Below are 21,946 nucleotides of genomic sequence, written 5' to 3'. Positions count from 1 at the left end.
TTCCGAAAGCCGTTCTTAACATTGGTAGGTTGGGGTGCTTATAATACGTTTGGGCACGTCGTAAAAATCGACCCTACTATTATATAAAAGCCACTGTGTGGGTGTGTGGGGGGGGGTTCCTTCCTCGTGGTCCTATCTTTTGTTGGGGCGGCACCTCTACAGATTCTGACAATAGACTATTCCTAAAATTACTTCCGATAACCAGTTACTGCTATGGAAGTAGTCTGGACCTGAGACTCAGTGGGAGTGGGTCGTAATCTTAGTTTGTCCCTCCAGTTGAACGGAGTCCCACTCAAACAATAAACGTTTCTATATTTTCTGTAAATATATTTTTTATTCCACTGTTTCCAAGCCTTCTCCTTCTTTTTTCAACATTTAAACCACAACAATTTCGCAAGTTTCACAGAAAGGTAATTTATATGTCTGGCAGTGTTCTTAGATAAGTTTCGTGCAGAAATTCATTCGATAAGTATCGAAAATCGGAAAACTCTGATGCTAAAAATAGTCTTTCTTTCTTATAGATAAAGAAGAATTTTTACAGGGGAATATTTTACGTTTAATATTTTAATATTATGTTTAATATTTTACACCGACCAAGGGAGATAATAAAATCCCAGCGAATCATTTCTTCTTAAAAAAACAAACAAACAGATTTATTATAATCTGGACATATAGCTTAATGGTAGAGCATTCGACTACAGATCTAATGATCCCCTGTTCAAGCCCGGATGTATTTTATTTTAATTTTTGCTTATTAATGAGTTCAATTTATGATAAAAGAAAAGGTACGATTTAAAATCGCCGCAAATCATTTCTTCATTTCCATATTTTAAAACTAAGCATTAATCAGAAGCGGCTTTTCCAGGTCATTCATCGTCAAGCCCAAATATCAGCTGACGTGATATTGTAACCAAACACAGACGGAATTTGATGAATGACATTATTATTATTTTTTTTTTATTTATTTATTTGTTACGAATTAGTCCACTTGGTAAATTATTCCTCATAATATATAATATTCAATAAAGGATTGATTCTATAATAATACATACACAATCTGCATAAATTAAAATATCATGTTTAAGCGCATTACATCACCGGGCAACGCCAGACGTCCAGCTAGTATGCAAATAAATATTACTCTCGTATCTAAAAAGTTTTTCCAAATAATCAAGCACTCTGCTGGGGGTCATCTCTCACTAACCTTACAAAGGTAAGATGTCTGGAAAATTGCTGATATCATTTTTTTAAGATTAAGTTCCATATGCGTGAAGTGTTTAGGGAGAAAGAGTAAAACAAATAGCAAGTCAGATAACTGTTTGCCGTGGAAAATAAATTTGGAGAAAAAAAAAAAACATTCATTCTATTTCTTCTGTCTACGTCGCTCGATATGATTTTTTAAATTTCTTTTTTAAACTTCTCAGTTTGAGACGTTTTCTTTCATTCCCCCGTATTTATTTTTTTTTAACTTCACTGATTGAATAATTCTTTCATATGACTATGAATGTTAGTGTGAACACTGACAGAGCCTATTTTTTACCGTAATTTTTTTATATAGGTGTACACTCGTACTTATAGAATCTTTTTATACTCACGTTCACTCCTACCAAGACGTATCGCTACTTGGACCATGCATAGGAAAGATTAACAAGATTTTGGCTTATATTATATTTAAACTTCTGCATATCAGTACAGTCAGGGAAGCAGGTAGTAGGAAGGGAATTCCAAAGTCTAGTTGTTCGAGGGAAGAAACTATTAGAGTAGAAAACTTTCTAGCACTTAGGAACCTCAACAGTGAAAGGGTGTAATTTTGTTGTTAAGCGGTTTGTTGGGAATGTGTACGTTGAGGGGAACACAAGTGCAAGGAGTTCATCAGGGCACATGCCGTTAAAATACTTGTAAAACAGGCACAGGGATGCAACATTGCGGTGATGGGGCAGTGATTGGAACTTAGTTGACAAAGTGGGACCTATTAGATTGAAAACTTTTTTTGGCCCTATCCAGCAGGGAGAGACTGCCCAGATATGGCAACAATACTTCATACACAGGCGAATGGTGGCTTTGTAGAGGCATAGGATGCTCTCAGGTGTGAGTTGTCTTCTAGCACGATAGAGGGAGCCCACTTTCTTTGCAGCAGCTTCTGCAATGTCCCTAATGTATTTGCTCCAGTTCATATTGCCTGTGAATGTTAAGCCGAGGAGTTTGAAGGAGAAAATCTTAGGTAGAGTGTTATTTGTCATGGATATATTTATTTCAATGTCATTTATTTGTAACTTGTGACGAACGAAGATAAAGGGTTAATATTCTTTCATTATTCGAATGTTTGGAATTCATTCAATATCGCTTCGTCTGAATAATCAAAAACGTTTCCTTTCATTGGAAATCGCTTTCACAAGTATTTCCTCCGCATTTAAATTTGGTAGCACTTCATTATTCTGACTCTTCGAGATTCGCTCTCAAACTGTTTCCATTGATTCGTAATTAAACAGCTTGTCAAGTCACATGTCACCCCTAACTGATCCATCATGCAGAGAAACCGTATTTGCAACACCGTCTCGTTCTAGCATCTAACCGCCCTCAGGTGCGCTCGTTAAAGGCTATTTAGTTCCGATACTTGATTCTTTTATAAAATGAAGTCAACCTACGTGGCAAATAACCTTTCTCTTGTGTAATTTCAACTTCCCCTCCTTTTTTTTTTGTTTATTTATTTATTTATTTATTTTTTTTTTTTTTTTGCTTTTGGAGAGAGGGGGGGAGGTCTGTTTCGCTCCATTATCTAAGTTTGATGTTGTTTTTATTATCTTTAAAATCAGCTATCAAGTTTTTTGTTAATGTTTCTTCTCTGTTTGAAAGTCATTCTTTTTAAAGGTGTTAATTATTTTTCCTTATCTCTCATTCACATTTCTTTTTGTGTTTACTAAAGTTTATATACTTACCTATCTATATGCGACCCACCAAAAATGCCACCCATGGAATCTATCTATTCTACTTTACTATTATATAAAAGGGACTTTGTGTGTATGTGTGAGTTCGTTCCCTATGCACTCCGAAAAGGCTCAGCTGATTCTTATTGAATTTCACACAAATATATGTTTATGTGTCGGAATGTCTTTGATAAGTATCGAAAATCGATAATTGAAAAAAGTCTAATGAAAGAATAAACAGGCGATTTGGACCAAAGTTAACAGCTTATACAACCTAATATCATAAGTGCATTTGAGAATTTTTATTATCATGCAAGCAGAAATGCCCAGCATATTAAACCAATAGTAGGCTCTTTGATATAACAGGGGTGCGTTTCAAATGAATCTTACTGTTTAGGGCACAGCTGAACTATGATACTTGACGTTTGCATCTTAAACTTTAATTCAAGCCATTTTATAAAATCAGCAATAGATCCCCTACAGCGCACAACAGTAAGCTACAATGTATTGTAGACTAAGTCAATGTGGGGAGGCTTGTGAAGCTTCCTCCCGGTACACTACGAAGGATTCCCAACTAGAGCAGGCAATCAATCGATTTGATTTAAAATTGGCGATTTCACCGATTTCGATGACAATAAAAATATGGGAGTGTGAAACATTCGTTATTCATCATTCAATCCCGAGCAACGTCGGATCTCTCTGCTAATCGTTGATAAAATTCATAATCGTTTCCGCAATTCAGCTATATTTAGTACAAATAAACTTCAGCTTATGCCTGGCTTGTCCATGAAGGTTCAGTCATAAATGTCGTTTTCATTCTATCATCTTTCACTGAGAAGCAAATTTGCAATAACTCTGACATATTTTTATCAAGTTTAAGAAGGTTCATTTTGCTAGACATTGCCTTCAAGATAATCCCAGATAAAAATATGGATAAGAGTTAAGATCCGGTGAGTGTGAAACCTACTGATAAGATGATCATTAAAGTCTCCCCAGATTTCTAGGCGATAAAAGGAATACAGTCGCACATACATGATTAAACCTTGGTGCACAAATCAGCCATAGATTGAAACTTATTTGTATGAAATATGGTTTAATTTCGCAAGGAAATTTATTAGCACTTTCATGGGACACATTTATTTTAATTATTTTTTTTTATAGGAAGCGGGGGGGGCTTGTCATCTTGTGTATAATCTTATCACTGATTAGTTTGTTTAACCATCAGTTAAATTTAGGTGAATGTGAACCCGCCCAAGACCACACCTACTGATGGGGCGATCATCAAAGTATCACTATGTTATTGTAGGTAATAAAATAAAGACTGTTGGACATTTGTAATTGAAACTTGGTGCGCATTGAAATTATTTTTGTACGAAATATGATTATATTGCAGATATGATTATAAATTTTCTTAACGGTTCCATAAATGGGATTGAGGGGGGATAACTCTGTGGCACGCAGATTGAAAGGATGCATCTCAAGAACATGCAATTATGTTGCACACATGTAAATAACTTTATATATAAATAATCTTCCATTAATAACTATGGAACAGTTGAAAGTCCAATTTAATTATTTTTTTTTTTTTACAAAGGACTAACCACTTATCAAAGCACCGAGGCCACTCGAGGATAAGGGTTAATGAGTATACGGTAGTCAATGGGACAATATCATACTAGTGGAAATTTGGTAGATTTGATTACTTCAGGGGACAGCTAATCAAGAACTTGCTTACGTTAGACTTGAAGACGATCATATTGTAGTCAGCTGGAAAGCAGGCAAACAGAACAGAGTTCCATAGGCGTGCAGTTTTAAGAAATAAACTTTGTTCATGGAATCCACGTTTTCGTTTAGACACAGATAAAGAGTGGGGGAAATTATTCATAGTGGTTTCAGATAGACGAGTGTATTTTTGTGAAAGTTTGGCAAAAGGCTACCATAGATTGGAGCTCAAATTCTGCAATACTATTTTTTTAAGTTAATTTGCAGTCAAATTCCTTTTTACACCAGTTTCTTTTTATTTCTATTTCGAGTGCATTTGCAGGAAGGATTGTGGAATAATATTCTATCAAATTTTAACTGTATTTAAATTTTTAGTAGGAAGTCGATTTATTTGGTACCGCAATTAACATTTCTGAAAATAGAGATCTCGCTATGCAATCATCACTCTTCCGCTTAACCATCTTCGACTTTTACTTTCAGTTTAATTATACCGTTTTAGTTATGAGAAACTATGTCGTAAATAAAATTCGTCTATTTTTATGTGTAGTCATCACCAGTTAAATAACGTTAGCTGCTGGCATTGTAATGAGAAGGCAGGTGATGGCAAAAAGGTAGAAGGAAAGACTGAAGAAATGCGTAAACAAAACGAAGAGAAAAAAGAGGAGGCAGAGAAGGAAGATGAAAAAAGAAACTTACTAAACCGTAGAATTCCGATGCTCTCTCTTCCCTTCCAATAGTTATTTCTCCCAGTTTTTTTGTTTTTCAATTTACGTAACACTTTACAAATAGTTGGTATGATATCAACTATGGAATGATTCCAATATTTTTCCCGATCCCGATGTAATTACCGATTCCGATACAATTAACAATTCCAATTCTTTATATATCTCTATGTATTTAACAATAGAGTCAAATAAAAAGACAACTAAAAGAATCATTTTTGGCATCGGAAAATAGGCACAATTTTTTAGCATTCCAATATTCCAAAAGTACGGATTTTTCTGATTCCCGATTCCGATTCCAATTAATCATCCTAGCACTAGTACCAATCGATACTGATTCAAACACATGTTTATGAGGAAAATTATAATCTAAGGTTCATAATAGTGCATATTTGTAATGATTTATATTGCTTTTCAGTGTTTCTGATATATCTATGTACCAGCAGATCAAATATATTAAAATGTAGTGGATCTGAAGTGAAACTCTCCACTAAATCTACGTACAGTTTCTTTAGCTCAAAATACAACAAAGAATTTTGATTCATCTCTCGTTCTACAATGCACCTCTATCAAAAACAAGTGAAGCAGTAAAAATCTCTAAGATACTGGTGGATAGAACATATCTAAATTTAGCTCAATTGTTAAGACTTTAGCTTACACAGAGCTCATATGTTACAACTCAGAAAGAATACAAAATTTATGACACAATCAGTATTATGTAACCATGATTCCAAACTTCAACATGAACAAAAATTTATGGATACACACGTTTCAGAAATTTTTAATAAAACAATCACTTCCTCAACACAATTCAATTGAAACCCTGTAAAATAGAAATTACAACAATTCATTATTCAATAGGGAATACAAAACTTTTTTAAAAAATGTCCTTATCTCATGGAGTTTCAAAAATGGATCTTATGCTCAACGGAAAATAGTTAGCAAAATGACATTCATAAGCAGGCTATAAATATTGCAGGTTAGCACATGGATTGAAAACTACAAATTATGAAAGTAGATAACAATGCCGAAATGTATTGGTTAAAAGGATATTCCAAATGGAGTTCGGGTTCGATGAAGAAAAATAGAAAAACGTGGCACAATCCAATGCAAAATTTTGAATATATATATATATATTGTTTTTACATAAGCAGTAAGATATTGCTATGCAGTCATGAACATGTTTTGGTCAGCTAGTTTTTAAACACTAGAGACCTTTTCAGTCTGTCTTACATTTTAAACTTTAATTCAAGCCATTATATAAAATAGTTTTATAAAATCTGCAAATAATATGAAAGCAAATTTTGCAATACCTTGCTCTACTTCGGTATTGAGCACTCTTGTATTAGCCTCGGTATACTTCACTGGTTACCTTACTTTTGAATAATAGTAACCTCAAAATTATATATAATGTATGAAATTCCTTACATGTTTACCGTTTTTAAATGTTTTGATTATATATACCCTTCACATAGGCATGATAGCAGTACAAGGTCATACTAATCAACCTACTAAAGCAACATTAATGTAAATAAGGTGACAGGAAAATCTGTGAGAACAGGTACCTAAGTTTTATGCAAGGCGCATAATTCCAACCATTGCCATCGATTTGGCGCTCTGTGTCAAGTGCCTTATGTCTATCAACAACAGCAACCATTAGCACTAAATTTCAGCAGTTCAGCAAGGCATACGAATCTGATTCCTCTTAGCTCTCGATTTGTCCTAATAGAGAGGGGAAAAAAATGCAAACAGACACCAATGTCAACCGTTTAAATGCCAGACTCAGGTGTGATCACAAGTGGGGGAGGGGCAGCTTCTGATTTTCTGATTGGCGTTCAACCGCGCAACGCTGAGTGCATGAACTTGTATTTAAAGATGTTTGTCGTTTATTTAGATTTAGCAGCATTTCTTTTCTTTCTTTCTTTTTTCTTACTTTATATTTGGAGCTGCTTTTACAGAGAATTCGGTGCTGTATGCTGTGAAAATCTCATGTGTATGATTCAGTAGATATACCTTTTTACTGTCAGCAGAAATGAAAGAGTAGCTTAGTGGTTAAGGTAGCGGACCAAAGAGAAAAGATTGAAAGGATGATGATTGGAAAAAAGGCAGAAAGGATGTAATGTGGTGGGATTGTATGTATGTATGTATGTATTAAGTATGTATGTATGTATGTATGTATGTATGTATGTATACACATATTGTTAGTGTATATATTTAAAATATTATTAGTGTATATATTCATGAGTTCTATGCCGTATAGTAGTGAGATCGTATGCGAGTGTATGAGCGTCTGACTTAAGTTCGTTGTATGTATGTACATTTCGTTGTGTGTATGTACACTTAAATACAGTTCATAAGAGAACAATAAATTACATAAATACCTTTACAACACAAAGGATGAATAACGCTTATTTGGGGTTTCAACATCTGACCAAACGGGAAACATGTCTGGTCCATCTAGGATCTTGTCTTGACGAAAAAGCTGCAATGAAAATTCTCCCCCAAAACGAGAGAACCTTGGATTTTATTTTCCGCAACATTTCATTCCAGAGTGTTTTTCCCTTTTAGAAAGTTACAATGCTGATCATGTTCTATCGCCATTTTAGACACCCTTTACTCAAAGCCATTTCGGTCTGTCGCCTATCTCTCTTTCTCTCCCGACTCCGACTAATTGTTTAACTCTCTAACTAATTTCCACGGATGTCAAAAAGACCATCTACCCCCTCTAAATGACGTCATTAGTATACGTCACTAAGATGATCACCTGATGTTTCCACATGTCATTATTTCTAAGTTGTCAACTAAATTGTTATGATAACATTTTTAAGTTAACATTCCTAAATTAATGTGAATAAATATTTATTTATGATATTTTCATTATTCTGAAACATATTTTTAAAAAAATTTTTATTACATTTTCATCCCAAACAAGGCACATTGTCACTTTGATGTAGGAGGCTACTATCAGGGACATAAGCTGCAGGGTTACTATGTGGGGAGTTTGGCAGCAAGATGTCAGTTCATGTTACACTTGAACTTCTGCATGTCAGTACAGTTGGGGAAGCAGGAACCCGGAAGGGAATTCCAAAGTCTAACGGTTCTGGGGAAGAAACTACTGGAGTAGGAAGCTCTCTTACATCTAGGATCTCAACTGTGAAGGGGTGGGATTTTGCCGTTTGTCGGGTTTTACGTCGAGGGGGTAAAAGTGCGTGCAGTTCATCGGAGCATTCACCATCAAAGTACTTGTAGAACAGGCAGAGGGATGCTATATTTCGTCGATGAAACAGAGGCTGAAGCTTAGATGACAGTTCAGGTCTTATCAGGTTGGCGACTCTCTTTTGAAACTTGTCTAGGAGCAACAGACTAGTAGCAGATGCACCAGCCCAAATATGACAGCAATATTCCATACATGGGCGAATGGTGGCCTTATAGAGGTACAGGATACTTTTGGGCGTTAGTAGCGTTCTAGCACGGTAGAGAGAACATATTTTAGCTGACAAAACTTTTTGGCTTGAATAATCATAATAATTGTCGACCAGCACACCTTTCGGTATTGCCCGGTCACTATTGAACATATTGATCTAAAGCTCTCATCCGTTCTTAGTGTGCGCGACCAAAAAATACAATTGCGAATTACTTAAGACCTCTATCCAGTCATGGCTGACGAAACAAGAGCATGCTAACCCTGTGAAGTAAATAAAGGGTTCCGGTCGAAATTCCGTCCAAATTCCCGACTTTGACGAGATACACCTGAGGAAGGTCGGAGGTTACATCGACCGAAACGTTGTGAAAATCACACACAAGATGAGAACAGTAATCCGATGAATCCAAATAATACGAATAACTAATCCTCATACATTTTATTTTGTATATGCATCGGTAGTTAAGTTGCGCATGCGTACTTCATTGAATTCTACATTATCTTGATAAGAATAACTCGGCTAGTTATATCATGTAGAAAATCATGGAAAGATAGAAAGAAAGAAAATAAAAATATAAAAGGAAATAAATAATAATTATAGAATAAAAAAGAAAAAAAAAACAGTTGCATCGAACGAACTAATTTGTTGGATTAGAACACATAAGAGCTCAAATCTATAAATTAAAAAAAAAAACATGTTTGTAACGTTGTAGTTTTTAACGGTGTCGTTACATTTTAACAATCGGGCCCCACACATTGTATCGGAGACAGTTGCAAAGATGCACAGAAGGAAGGAAATTTGAGTCAGTTTATTCATTTGAGATGAAATGCATTTATTCATGGTTCTTCCAAAGTCTTTTACTCTATCTCGTCTGCCAAAACCCTAACCCTGCCGTTCATACACGGCTTAAAAGTCTCCAATCGCCACATGTCCATCTCACCTGGCTCGTGTTTTTCTTTCTCGTCCTCACCACAGGGTGCATTTTTTCTCTCTCTTTCTTACCTTTTTCTTCCTCCGCTGTGACGTCACTTCACGCACTGGTTCGGTCATTTGCATATGTGTCATGCGGCCTCTGCTGCTGCTACAAGCGCTAACAACTCTGTTACATATCAACCAGCTAAGAGTAATTTTAATGTTCTTGTATAGATGTGCTTTGTTTGTTTAGGAGACTTAAACACGAAGCTACCTAATTGAACCGAAGTAGTTTCAAAAACAATACCTGTATTAAAACTTCCCTTTTCTATAAATCTTCTTTCTTCCATGGAAAGTTCCAACGTTAGACACGTCGGATCTTCGTTGTTTAATGTAAGATTATAATGATCAGAACATATGGTGAAATTAATGTCTTCGAAAACTTTATAACTTGGAAAACAATTGAACAACTTTGAATTGCAAACAATTGTTAAATAACAACAAAAAAAAAATGTGAAAACGATAACAATAAAAGATGAAGACATTTAACAATGTTTCATTCGTCTCCAGTCTGGAACCGAAAGCCACGAGGATTTTTTTTTATTTAATGTACTGAGTTGGAATTAAAAAAAATGTAATGTTAAAAAATGTGAACATGCTGAAAAATTATTTTATAAGGTTTTCTATATATGAACTGCACGAATACGTATTTATTTATGAAATGAATCACTATTTTCCAAACATAACAGAATGAAATGATGAAATTATCGCCCTAGAAAAGACGGCATTAGTCCATTTCCGTTTGATGAAAAATTGTTGTTGTTTTTGTTTTTTTTGTTTTTTGTTGCAGACCACCTACTAGTTGGACAGTTATGTATAAATCCCTTAAGCGATAGGAGCCTTCATGTCTGAAAGTTAGTGTTCAGTGAGTGAGATCGATAATGCACTGCTGTACAACACATGCTCTCTACCGGCCAAAGTTATAACAAGATCATTGCTAGCACCCTTAAAAATGGGACCGCCATCTATAACAGGCTTGTGCTCAGGCTTATGAAAACGAAGTTTCTGACCACGGTTATGGTCTTTGGTGTGGTTTCAAGTGAGGGCCACATCATGACACCTCATATATTCGAAGTCGGCTTGAAAGTCAATACCAAAGTATATCTGGATGTGCTGAAGAGTATGGTGATCCTCTGGTACAATCAGGTGACGCTGGCAGACCTTAGATGTGGCAGCAGGACTCAACACCGGCCCACAAGTCTAAAGAGACACAGGCCTAGCTTCAGAACTTTGTACCCTTCTCTCAATGCCCTCCTTCTCCCCTGACCTGAGCCCACTGAATTACTTCGTTTGGTCATACGTCGAGAACATCACCAACATGATCTCCCACAACACCAAAGTCAGCCTGATCGCCGCCATTCACCGAGTATTCGCCGAGCTCCTACAAGCACTTGTAAAAAAGGCATGCTCCTAGTTCCAAACCCGTATTGAGGCAGTGATTGTGGCTGAAGACGGCTACATTGCATAGATGTCAGCTCTACTACATAAGCAAGTTACCTGAATTGATTTTTTCAATAAAAGTTTTAAAATAAAGCTGTGGTGTTGTTTTGTTTAGGCAACACATTTATCGTTCCACCCTGTAATATCGTATACATAATATACCTACTTAATTTCATTGTTAACAATAAAAGATGAAGACATTTAACAACGTTTCACTAGTCTCCAAATTCATGTTCCCTTCCCAGTCTGGAACCGGAAGCTACAAGGATTTTTATTAAATGCACTGAGTTTGAATTAAATAATATAATGTTCAAAAAATGTGAACGTGCTGAAAAATTAGTTTATAAGGTTTTCTATACATGAGCTGAACGAATATGTATTTGTTTATGGAATTAATCCACTATTTTCCAAACACAATAATATCACATAAACACAATAATATCACATAAACACAATAATATCACATACACACACAATAATATCACATAAACACAATAATATCACATAAACACAATAATATCACATACACACACAATAATATCACATAAACACAATAATATCGCATACACACCTCACATACACATAATAATATCACATACACGCACAATAATATCACATACATACGCACAATAATATCACATACATACACACAATAATATCACATACATACACACAATATCACATACACACACAAAAATATCACATAAACACAATAATATCACATAAACACAATAATATCACATACACACAATAATATCACATACACACACAATAATATCACATACATACACACAATATCACATACACACACAATAATATCACATACACACACAATAATGTCACATAAACACAATAATATCGCATACACACCTCACATACACATAATAATATCACATATACACACAATAATATCACATACATACACACAATATCACATACACACACAATAATATAACATAAACACAATAATATAACATAAACACAATAATATCACATAAACACAATAATATCACATACACACGATATACCTGCTTGATTTTGTTGCTTTTGTGATTTCATAATGTTTGTATGAATTTTTTGTTTTGTTTTTAAATTAATTTAGGTAGAATAGTAACTTTATTCGTATCATTTGGATTCTTTGAACTATTTTTCTCATCTTGAGTGTCATTTTCACAATTTTTGGCCGATATAACCCCCGACCTTTTTCAGTAGTCCGAAGAATCCAAATAATACGAATACCCAGTCCTTATCTAAAAAATTCAGAATTATAGTAACTTTGTCTTTAAGATTTATTTGTTGCCTATTTTTCATGAGAATAGAAAATGAACCTTGGGTTTATTTTCTGCAGCCTCATCACTCTTGCTTCCCGTGCCTTGTCTTTTAGTCCTCACATTCTATGAATGATGCTTCTGACAAAGGAGGAAGAAATGCTGCTTCTGATTCGGAATTTATATACAAAACATATAATTTAGCTAATTTTTGACCGCGGAGTAATAATTTTTTACTCCTTACATCAAGTGGCTTCATGTTTTGTTTGGAGCGATTTCCATTAAGAAAATTGCCAAAACTGTTTATTCTTCGTTGTGTTAAACTATGTTGTCTCTAAACTGGCTGAAATATTATTTTGTGTCGCTTGTGATCTGTGTGTGTGTGAGGTTTGAATAGTTAAATAGAATTCTTATCTGTGTTTTGTTTCTTTTCTTTCCGCAAATTCCAGATGGCAGCACAACAGATATGCGTTACGAAGAGGAGATTATCTACATGAATGTGGGAGATAATGACATCATCATTCCTGATTCCATCCCAGTTGACGAGTTACAGGTGTACATACAGAACAAAAGGAATTTTGAGGGCGGTTTTGGCGCTGAATATAAAGTAAGTTTCCGTCGATCTGTCTTTTTTATCAAGTGTTTCATGAGAGTTTATGTTTTTTTTCATAATGTACAGGTTGTGTTTTGCCCCCGCCTTAAGAATAATAAAATTTGCAATCCTTCTGCAGTCATACCGTATGTGTTAAAAATAAACTTCAATATATACCTGACTTGACCACCAAGTTTCAGTTATGAATGTACAACAGTATTTGTTTTATCAGCATTAAATGATATTCATAGACACTTTGGTGATCGCCTCATCAGTAGGAAGTGTCTTGGATGTCTTCCGTACCCATTAGATATCCCCCCCGATCTTTATCTGTGTGATTATCTCCAAGATAAAGCCTATCATAATTATTCCTGAACTACGAGGACATCACGTTGCTGCTAAAGTGTCTAGGTCAGACTTCAGGTGGGCAGTGGTCAAATTTATCGTATAGGTGGGCCCTGAGATCCTTTAGGGGAGGGGGTGGAAGACGGAGCTTTTAGCAACATTACTAGGTGTTTCTGAACTTATTGCTGATCATCAACAACAATCTGTACATTGATTGGTTATTCCTGTGATTATTAGTCTGATTTTTATTGATTATTGATTATTGTATTAACAATGGTATGATTTATTAATTGACCCACTTGATTTCTAGTTGTTACTGTTACCATTTGATCGACAGCGTAAAATTTTGTTGAATAAACTATTATGAATATTCATTTATTTTCACTTTAATTATGTACTACCACTACCACTCACATTATTATGTAAGAATCCATGCAGGAAGGAGGTGGTAGTAGGTATCCGAGTGTTCTAGGGTGGGTATTTGCCGAAAAAGCTTAGGAACCCCTGATTTAGGTATACTTGCAATACAAAAGGTGCATATTTCGGCCATATTGAACGGCGTTTACAAAAGGTTGTCGGACAACTCGATGGACAACTAAGACATATATTGAATTTTATCCATGTTAAATCTAGTTAGATTGCAGAAAGTATTGTGAATTTTATTCACGATTCCATCAATGTCAATTTTTTTTTCTTTGGCCTATCCTGTATATTGTAATTCAATAAAGATCATTATTCGTATTATTTAGGTTCTTTGAACTACTGTTCTCATTTTGAGTGTTATTTGGACAATGTTATGGTTGATGTAACCGCCGATCTTCTTCTGGTGTATCTTGTCGAATTCTTCAAGGACCTGTGGTGCAGTAGATAGACTACTTGGTGAAATTTAGTTGTAAAAGTTACACTAGTCTGGAGATTGAAGGCTCAGTCCTCAATGAAGATGACACAAAAATACAATTGTGAATTACCTATGATTCTACAAAGTCATGGCTGACGGAACGAAAGCATGCTGCCCTCGTGGATTAAATAAACGGTTCTATTGGACATTCCGTGCGGATTCCGGAGTTTGAGAGAAAGATTCCGGAGTTTGAGAGAAAGATTCCAGAATTTGAGAAAAAGATTCCCGAGTTCGAGAGAAAGATTCCTGAGTTCGAGACAAAGATTCCCGAGTTTAGCACATACACTCGCAGAAGGTCGGAGATTGCATCAACCAGAATAACGTTCAAATAATGATCTAGAGGAAAACATTACTCTGTAGAATCCAACTTAGTATGAAAGAATTTCTTATCTTTAGAATATTAAGATTACATCCTATGCAAATGCACGTCTTTGTGCTTGGAAGTCGTGGAAATGTTAGTTTCAACAATAATTTGGATGCTTTCTTAGTTGGATGCTATTTAAAAAAAAAAGAGATATAATTCTGCTTTAAATGTAACAACATATCAAAAAAAAAAAACTTACTGCGCATGTGCATTAATCTGGACCAAACGCGTTCTAATGTTAAGTATAAAATTTTGCTCATAAAATATATTTTATCAAATGTGACAAAAAATTCACTGAGCTTGATTAATTCCCTGAACTTTGATGCTTAAAAGGACGTTATCATAAACTGTGTATGAATCGCTAATGTCGATACTGATTTGATATCAATGTTACTTCATCTAGTGTTGAGACGATTAATCAGAATCGGGAAAACCAGAACTATTAGGGGTATCGAAATCGGTATCAGAAACGGAAAAAATCGTGCACATCTTCTCATGCCAAAAACGATTCTTTTAATTGTCTTTTTCATTTAATTTTGTTTAAAGCAAAATCTTCTACTGGTGGTAGTAATGATAAAATAATCAATATTCATTGATTTTAAACTACTAGTAAAACTGAAATCTATAGATCATCTGTCAAAAGTGTATTTTTACGTTCGGGAAAATAACTGCACAGTTTATATGTGTTCTTACAGTAAATGGGGAACATAACAACTCTATAGGTAAATGGTAATAGATTGATAAAGAATCGTAATCAGAATTTGTAATTGTATTGGAATCGGGAATTTAGTAAGGAATTGGTAATTGAATCAGAATTGGGAAAAATATGGAATCGTCCCATCACTACTTTATTCTGTAAGAAATAGATTAAGGGAATAAACTTTCCTTTGTATTATTTGGATTATTCGGGCTACTATCCTCATCTTGGTTGTTATTTACACAGTGATTCGGCCAATGTAAACTTTGACCTCTTTCAGGTTTATCTTTTCAAACTTACGGGTGTAATAGTTAAACTTTCGAACGTTCATGTTTCGGAATTCTTCAGGCGAGGACTGATGATTGGTATTATTTGTATAATTTGGACTGCTACCTTTATCTTTGTTGTTCCGCAAGGACCTGTGGCATAACACATAAAGAACTAGGTTCAATTCAGTTCTAGGTGACACTTTTCTGGAGGTTGAGGGTTCAATCCTCAGTGCGGACAATACTCAGAATACAATTGCAAATTACTTAAGACTTCTATACGGTCATGGCTAACAAAGCAAGAGCCTGCTATACCTGCAAATTAAATAAAAAAAATTCCATTCGAAATTCCGTATGGATTTCAAAGTTTGACAAAAAGATTCCCTAGTTAAACAAGATACACCTGAAGAAGGTTGGCGGCTGCACTATGGGAGACATTGTGACCATAACTCCCAAAATGAGAACTATAGCCTGAATAATCCAAATGGTTCAAATTCGGAATCTTTATATCAAACACAGGAACCAATTGAAACGTTATTTAATCTAGAGAGTAGATTGCTTTCATGCTGCCAGCAATGAACAGTTAGAAGTGTTAATAATACCATATGATTAACAAGAATAACAGCAAATTAATATTCTACCTATTCATGGCTGATGGAACGAGAATAATCTATGCATGTAGATGAAATAAAGTTTAGTTTAAAATTTCGCATAGGATGCTACAAAATTCTCAAGTTCAAATAAAAGGTTTCCAACTTCAGAATGGGGCATCTAAAGAAGGTCAAAGGTTATATCTGCCAAAATATTGTTGATATAAACACCAGAATCAGAATAAGTAGGTAGTTAGGTTATAGTCAAGGGCGAACTGGAGGTTCCATTTTCTTTGGCTATTATATCATAATATAAGAGAGGGCGCTATTTCTTCCCATCAATTACTTCACTTCTCCTTGATCCGTTATAATGCTGAATGTTTAGCAAGGGGGTATCAAGTATTATTTTTTTTTTTTTTTAGTGTTTAGTATAATTTGACCGAGAATTGATCTTTCATCTTCCAGCCTATTTGTGTTCCATTTCCTTTAAAACCTCATTTCCTTCACGTAAATTTGCTGTATTTTATCTCTTCCATTCAGCCAAAGCTTCATCCATTATATTCATATTTCTTGCCTCAACGCGACATTTTTTCTTAAATCTATTTGGTTCAGACTAAAGAACATATTTAGAAATATTTAGTGTCAGATTACCCAGTCTCTATGTCAAATCGGCCGAATAATATAAATAATTCAAAATCCTATAAATCCTATAAATCCTATCTCAAAAGTTGTGAAACATGAATGAATTTTATTTTGTCATTTTTGTTTTTGAATTGCTGTTTTCACAATTTTATTCCCAAACAGAAATTATCTCAGAATAATGAAGCCACGTGTGAAGCTGCCAACCGCCAAGAAAACAAAGCTAAGAATCGCTACAAAAATATTGTTGCCTGTGAGTTGATATTTTGATTATTTCTTCTTTCTTTGTATTTTAACTTTATTTAAACACTACTACTACTACTACTACTACTACTACTACTAATAATAATAATAATAATAATAATAAAAAGTCAAAATAACACCATTTATATTAGGAGCACTAGGAACAATACCGAAAATCTTTGAAAAAAGAATCGGAGAGATTGGAATCAGAGGAATGGCTGATAAGATGCAACGGACGACTATAGTGAAAACGTCTGAAATATTAAGGAAAACCCTTTAATGTGAAGACTACCTCACATAAGCTACAAGTAAAAACTGGGCATACAGATGTAAAACACAAAGGAACTCGGAATCATGAAAACTGAAACTGTATAATTTGAAGTTAACCCTCCTGCGCCCCTACCTTCCGCCCCTCCTTTTTTTTTCTTTCGTGTGTCGCTATAAACAGGCGCTACACGAAACAAGTGAAGGTCAAGGAGAATGGAAAGGCAGAGGAGAAAGAGCACCAGCCAGATCTCCACTGGATGAGTGCAAAGAGAACTGGGACCCTAGGAGGCTTATTGTCACCCAAATTCTAGTGAAGACCAATGGTTGCTGCCAACGAGAAATCAATGATAAGAGGTTGTTGCGATCACGCAGAGGTTATCGAAAGAGGTGGAGAGTACTGGAAATTTGAGGAGACTTGTTGTCACTCAGACTCCAGGGAACACCACAAGTTATTCTCAAAGAGCAATGTTTGATGATGACTTGTGTGATTACTCTTGTTGATAAATAATAATCAGAAACACAACTAACGTAAAAATAATAAATAGTTAAGGTTAAGGTTAGTTCGTAGATGTTTTAGTTGATGGTATATTTTGTCTCACTCTCATCTATCTTTTGCCTCTCGCTCTCTCTCTCTCGCTCTTTCTCTCTCTCTCTCGCTCTTTCTCTCTCTCTCTCTCTCTCTCTCTCTCTCTCTCGTAACTGATTCACTCCTCCGTTGTAACCTTTTCTCTGATTCGTTTCCCTCACTACTTTCTTTAATCTCGCTTTCTCTGTGCGTATTTCTGTTACAATTCCTTTCTATTCCACTTTATATTTATGGTGAGTTCCCCCCCCCCCGTTTATTTACATCCCTCTTTTATCTTAACCCTTTTATTCTCCTTCTCCCATTTCCTCTAGTTGAGTATATGTACTATCTATTTTCGATCCATTTCGTCTTTATCGTTCATATATCCCTTCTCTCTTTCTTTCCCATTACATTCTCTCTTCTCTGCATTTTTTCCTAATGCTTTTCTGTTTGCGCTCTTTCGTCCATATTCTTTAGTTATCACCTTCTCTATCTGTAGCTTCTCTTTCTCATAGATTTTATCCTCATATTTTTTCCTCTCTCTCTCTCGCTCTCTCTCTCTCTCTCTTACTCATACCCATTGTTTCTCTCTTTATCTACCCTATAACCCCCTCCTTCTATCCATTATCCTTTAACCTTCCTTTCCTTGCCTTACGTAACAATCGTGCATGTTTTCTGCATTTTAATCTCGCCCATTTATCTAACGCTTCATCCTTTATTGCCATATTTCTTACCTGTTATCAAAGCGACATTTCTCGCAAATTTATTTCTTTCTGGCTAAAGAACATTCGCATTTAGAAATCCTGCGAATTGCTTAGTGTCACATTACCCGATAAATACCCCTGCAACATAAACAACATCTTTGAACCAAGAAAAGATAATCCGCTCCGATGATATCCGCCTATTCATAACTAAAATGCGTGCACCTGCAAAGACGATAATCTATAGAAAACCTTTGATCTCAAATATCTGCGTGAACACTAGTTACAGTACCCGTTTACATAGGGTAAAGATAAATAAGTTTAAGGTTTAAAAGATTGTGTACGGGGTCCCCACTTAGTTGGGGGTCACATTGAAATACGATCAAGAATAAAGATCGAGTTTACCGAGTATGATTAAGACAGAAGATTCAGAATAAAGCACGTTGAAACAGAGTTACGTATTTACACATTCACAAGAGAATTTATTTGTACAGAAGTACTGAAAAAATACAAGGTATATTAGTGTATGCGTGTGTATGTATATTTCATGCATGAATTGGAATGTTCGTTATACGTATGAGATTTCGTAGTGCAGTTGTATGGATTTAGAACGTTCGTTGTGTATATAGTTTATTGCATACGGGTGTCTTGATGCGTTGAATGTTCATCGTGTATGCGATGTGTGTATATATACGAGATTGTTCATCCTTACCTCGAAAGGATTACGATTCTGTCGAGGCGTGTCTAAAGGTGTGTCCCTTGCATGGACAATAAGAAACGTGTTGACACATCGAAGGCAAGCGAGGGGAAGAGAGAAAAGCAAAAGCAGAGAACGCCACCTGTTGGGCAAAACGAGGATTACCACAAGAGCAGGTAACCGGTGCATATTGAAGGTGTGTGCGTGTGTACGGTTAGATCTAAAAGGCCTGTGTCCATATGTGTGATAAGGCAATGTAGGCAATTGGCTGAATTAAAAGGGTATTCGGATGAGATACAAGATTTTTAATAAATATAAAGAGAAATAATTTTCCTTTACTTTTCTACTCACGTTTTTTTTAATTTTTATCTTCATTCAGTTTTGTGTTATATGGAGTCTAATTTTTTCTAATACTTCGAGATTAATAACTCTGTTGGGAGGTCCTGGATATGACCTTAAACTATATCCAGTGGTGAGGCCCCAGATTGTGGGCTTTGGGGAGTGTGGAGCCAGCCTTTAATTACCATTGCTCCCAGATCCACTTTGACCCGGAGTGGTAGTACCTGTTAGGGTTCCAACTATGGGTTAAATAGAAACCGAGTTGAAAACAACAAATATATTCTATTAAAAATCTTTTCTTCAAAATCTTTGGATTAGGCATTAAATAACCCGAAAAGTGTTGATATGCCGTAAAACAAAAACAACCAACCAACCAACTCTGTTGGGATTACCGATCTGTAGAGGATAAAATGCGTGTTCACAACTCCGACCTCAAAAAAATACAATCAAAATACCGAGTAGCATATATATATACAACAAAACGTTTATTTACAAACAATGGACAAAAAAACATGAACGTGCGTGTGCTGGTGTTCACGTATTAAGCACGCAAGTCTAGAAATGTGCGTTGTGTGTAAATGTACGAACAGGAAAAGTTCGGATAAGTTGATTGTGAATGTGTCTATACCGAGTGTTCATACAAGTTCATTAATGTTGTAGACATGTGTCGTCTTACCTTGAGAAAAGATGTACCTTCGTTTTATCTTAAAACGAAAGCATCGCCTGCCGAGGCGAAGAGAAATGTGCGCCTGATCACCGGAGTTTCGGACAAAAGAGAGATAGAGATAGATAACTGAAGTGGAGAGAAGAAAGTGAAACAGGAAGTAGAGATTCCACCGGTCGGACGAATCGAAAACTAAGACAGGAAAGAATAATCGTTACATAATTGATGAATGTTTGTGTGCGTGTGTGCACGACACGTCTCTTTTCAAAATAAGCCTATATCAGATCCACGCATGTTGACTGGATGTAGTCCATAATCAATTTACCAGAATCTACCATTACACAACCTTTTTAAAACCTCAACCCTGCAAATACACTACACACATATTTAAATACTTTGAAAATTAAAGTAGGCTCTATTAAGAAATAGATGTAACATAATAAATGATATTACGTTTCTGAATTTTAAGATCAGAATGTGTAGAAAAAGGTTGCTTTTTTGGTCTTCGGGCCAAGCTTAAAGTGTAGCATCTGTTCTGATTCTGCACTGCATTCTTTGGTCTCGGTTAATGGAGGAGAACTCCTTCATGACTGATACATTTTTTACTTTTGTTACAAACCAATGCCCTTTTGGGGGGAGTTTGCCCCCCCCCCCCACATAAAAAAACGATTTTGTGTCTAACTCTGCCCTCGTGGAGAGGCAAGTAAACAAAAGTATTATTTGGATTTTTCAGACTACTGTTCTCATTTTGAATGTGATTTTCACAACATTTCCATCGATGTAACCTACGACCTTCTTTGGGTGTATTTGCTAATTAATTAGGATCTCTATCAAGTCATGGCTGATGGAACGAAAACATGCTTCCCTAGTGAAGTAAATAAAGGATTACGTTCGAAGTTCCATCCAGATTCCCGAGTTCGACAGTCACATTTCTGAGTTTGACAAGATACACCTGAAAAAGGTGGGAGATTATATCGATCGAAACGTGAAAATGCCATTCAAGATGCAAACAGTAGTCTGAAGAATCCAAATAAAAATGATTTCGAAAATACTTTGTACCTAAGTTTTCATTGAAATAAGAATAAGAAACATTAAAATATACAAGTGCAACATCGATTCTCTGCACTCTTAGTTTCAGAGACTTGCAGGCTAAACCATTTTTCTAAATCAATCCGACTTCAACTTAATCTTTAATATAATTCTTCAACGAGCAACTTGGTCCTGGATATGACCTTAAACTATATCCAGTGGTGAGGCCCCAACTTGCAGGCTTTGGGTAGTGTGGAGCCACCCTTTAATTACCATTGCTCCCAGGTCCACTCTGACCCGGAGTGGTAGTACCTGTTAGGGTCTCAACTATGGGTTAAATAGAAACCGACTTGAAAACAACAAATATATTCTATTAAAAAATTTTTCTTCAAAATCTTTGGATTCGGCATTAAATAACCTGAAAAGGGTTGATATGCCGTGAAACAAAAACAATCAACCAACCAACCAACAACTAAGTCAATAGTTATACAGCTAATATGTTTCTAAAAAGCCAGAAATTTCTATAAACTTAAACAATCATTAAATGTTATTAAAATTTATTTGAAATAGATCAGTGTCT

The 21,946-nt window shown here is 35.4% G+C and overlaps 1 protein-coding gene across 9 annotated transcripts in view; it reads left to right on the top strand.

The window, feature by feature from the left end:
- The window catches only part of LOC145254621 (receptor-type tyrosine-protein phosphatase epsilon-like), a 732,106-nt gene that overhangs the window by 457,910 nt on the left and 252,250 nt on the right, over positions 1 to 21,946 (top strand). For all 9 annotated transcript variants that reach the window (XM_080113291.1, XM_080113282.1, XM_080113273.1 and 6 more), the window contains 2 exons: positions 12,920 to 13,077; positions 17,027 to 17,114. In XM_080113291.1, coding sequence (XP_079969417.1) covers positions 12,920 to 13,077; positions 17,027 to 17,114 — 246 coding nt within the window. The remainder of the gene's footprint in view (positions 1 to 12,919; positions 13,078 to 17,026; positions 17,115 to 21,946) is intronic.

This window comes from Euprymna scolopes, chromosome 3 (genome assembly GCF_053919585.1).
Source record: "Euprymna scolopes isolate OS-2025 chromosome 3, ASM5391958v1, whole genome shotgun sequence".
Classification (NCBI taxonomy): domain Eukaryota; kingdom Metazoa; phylum Mollusca; class Cephalopoda; order Sepiida; family Sepiolidae; genus Euprymna; species Euprymna scolopes.
Note: the sequence above shows the minus strand (reverse complement) of the source record. Positions and strands in the feature narration are given on the sequence as shown.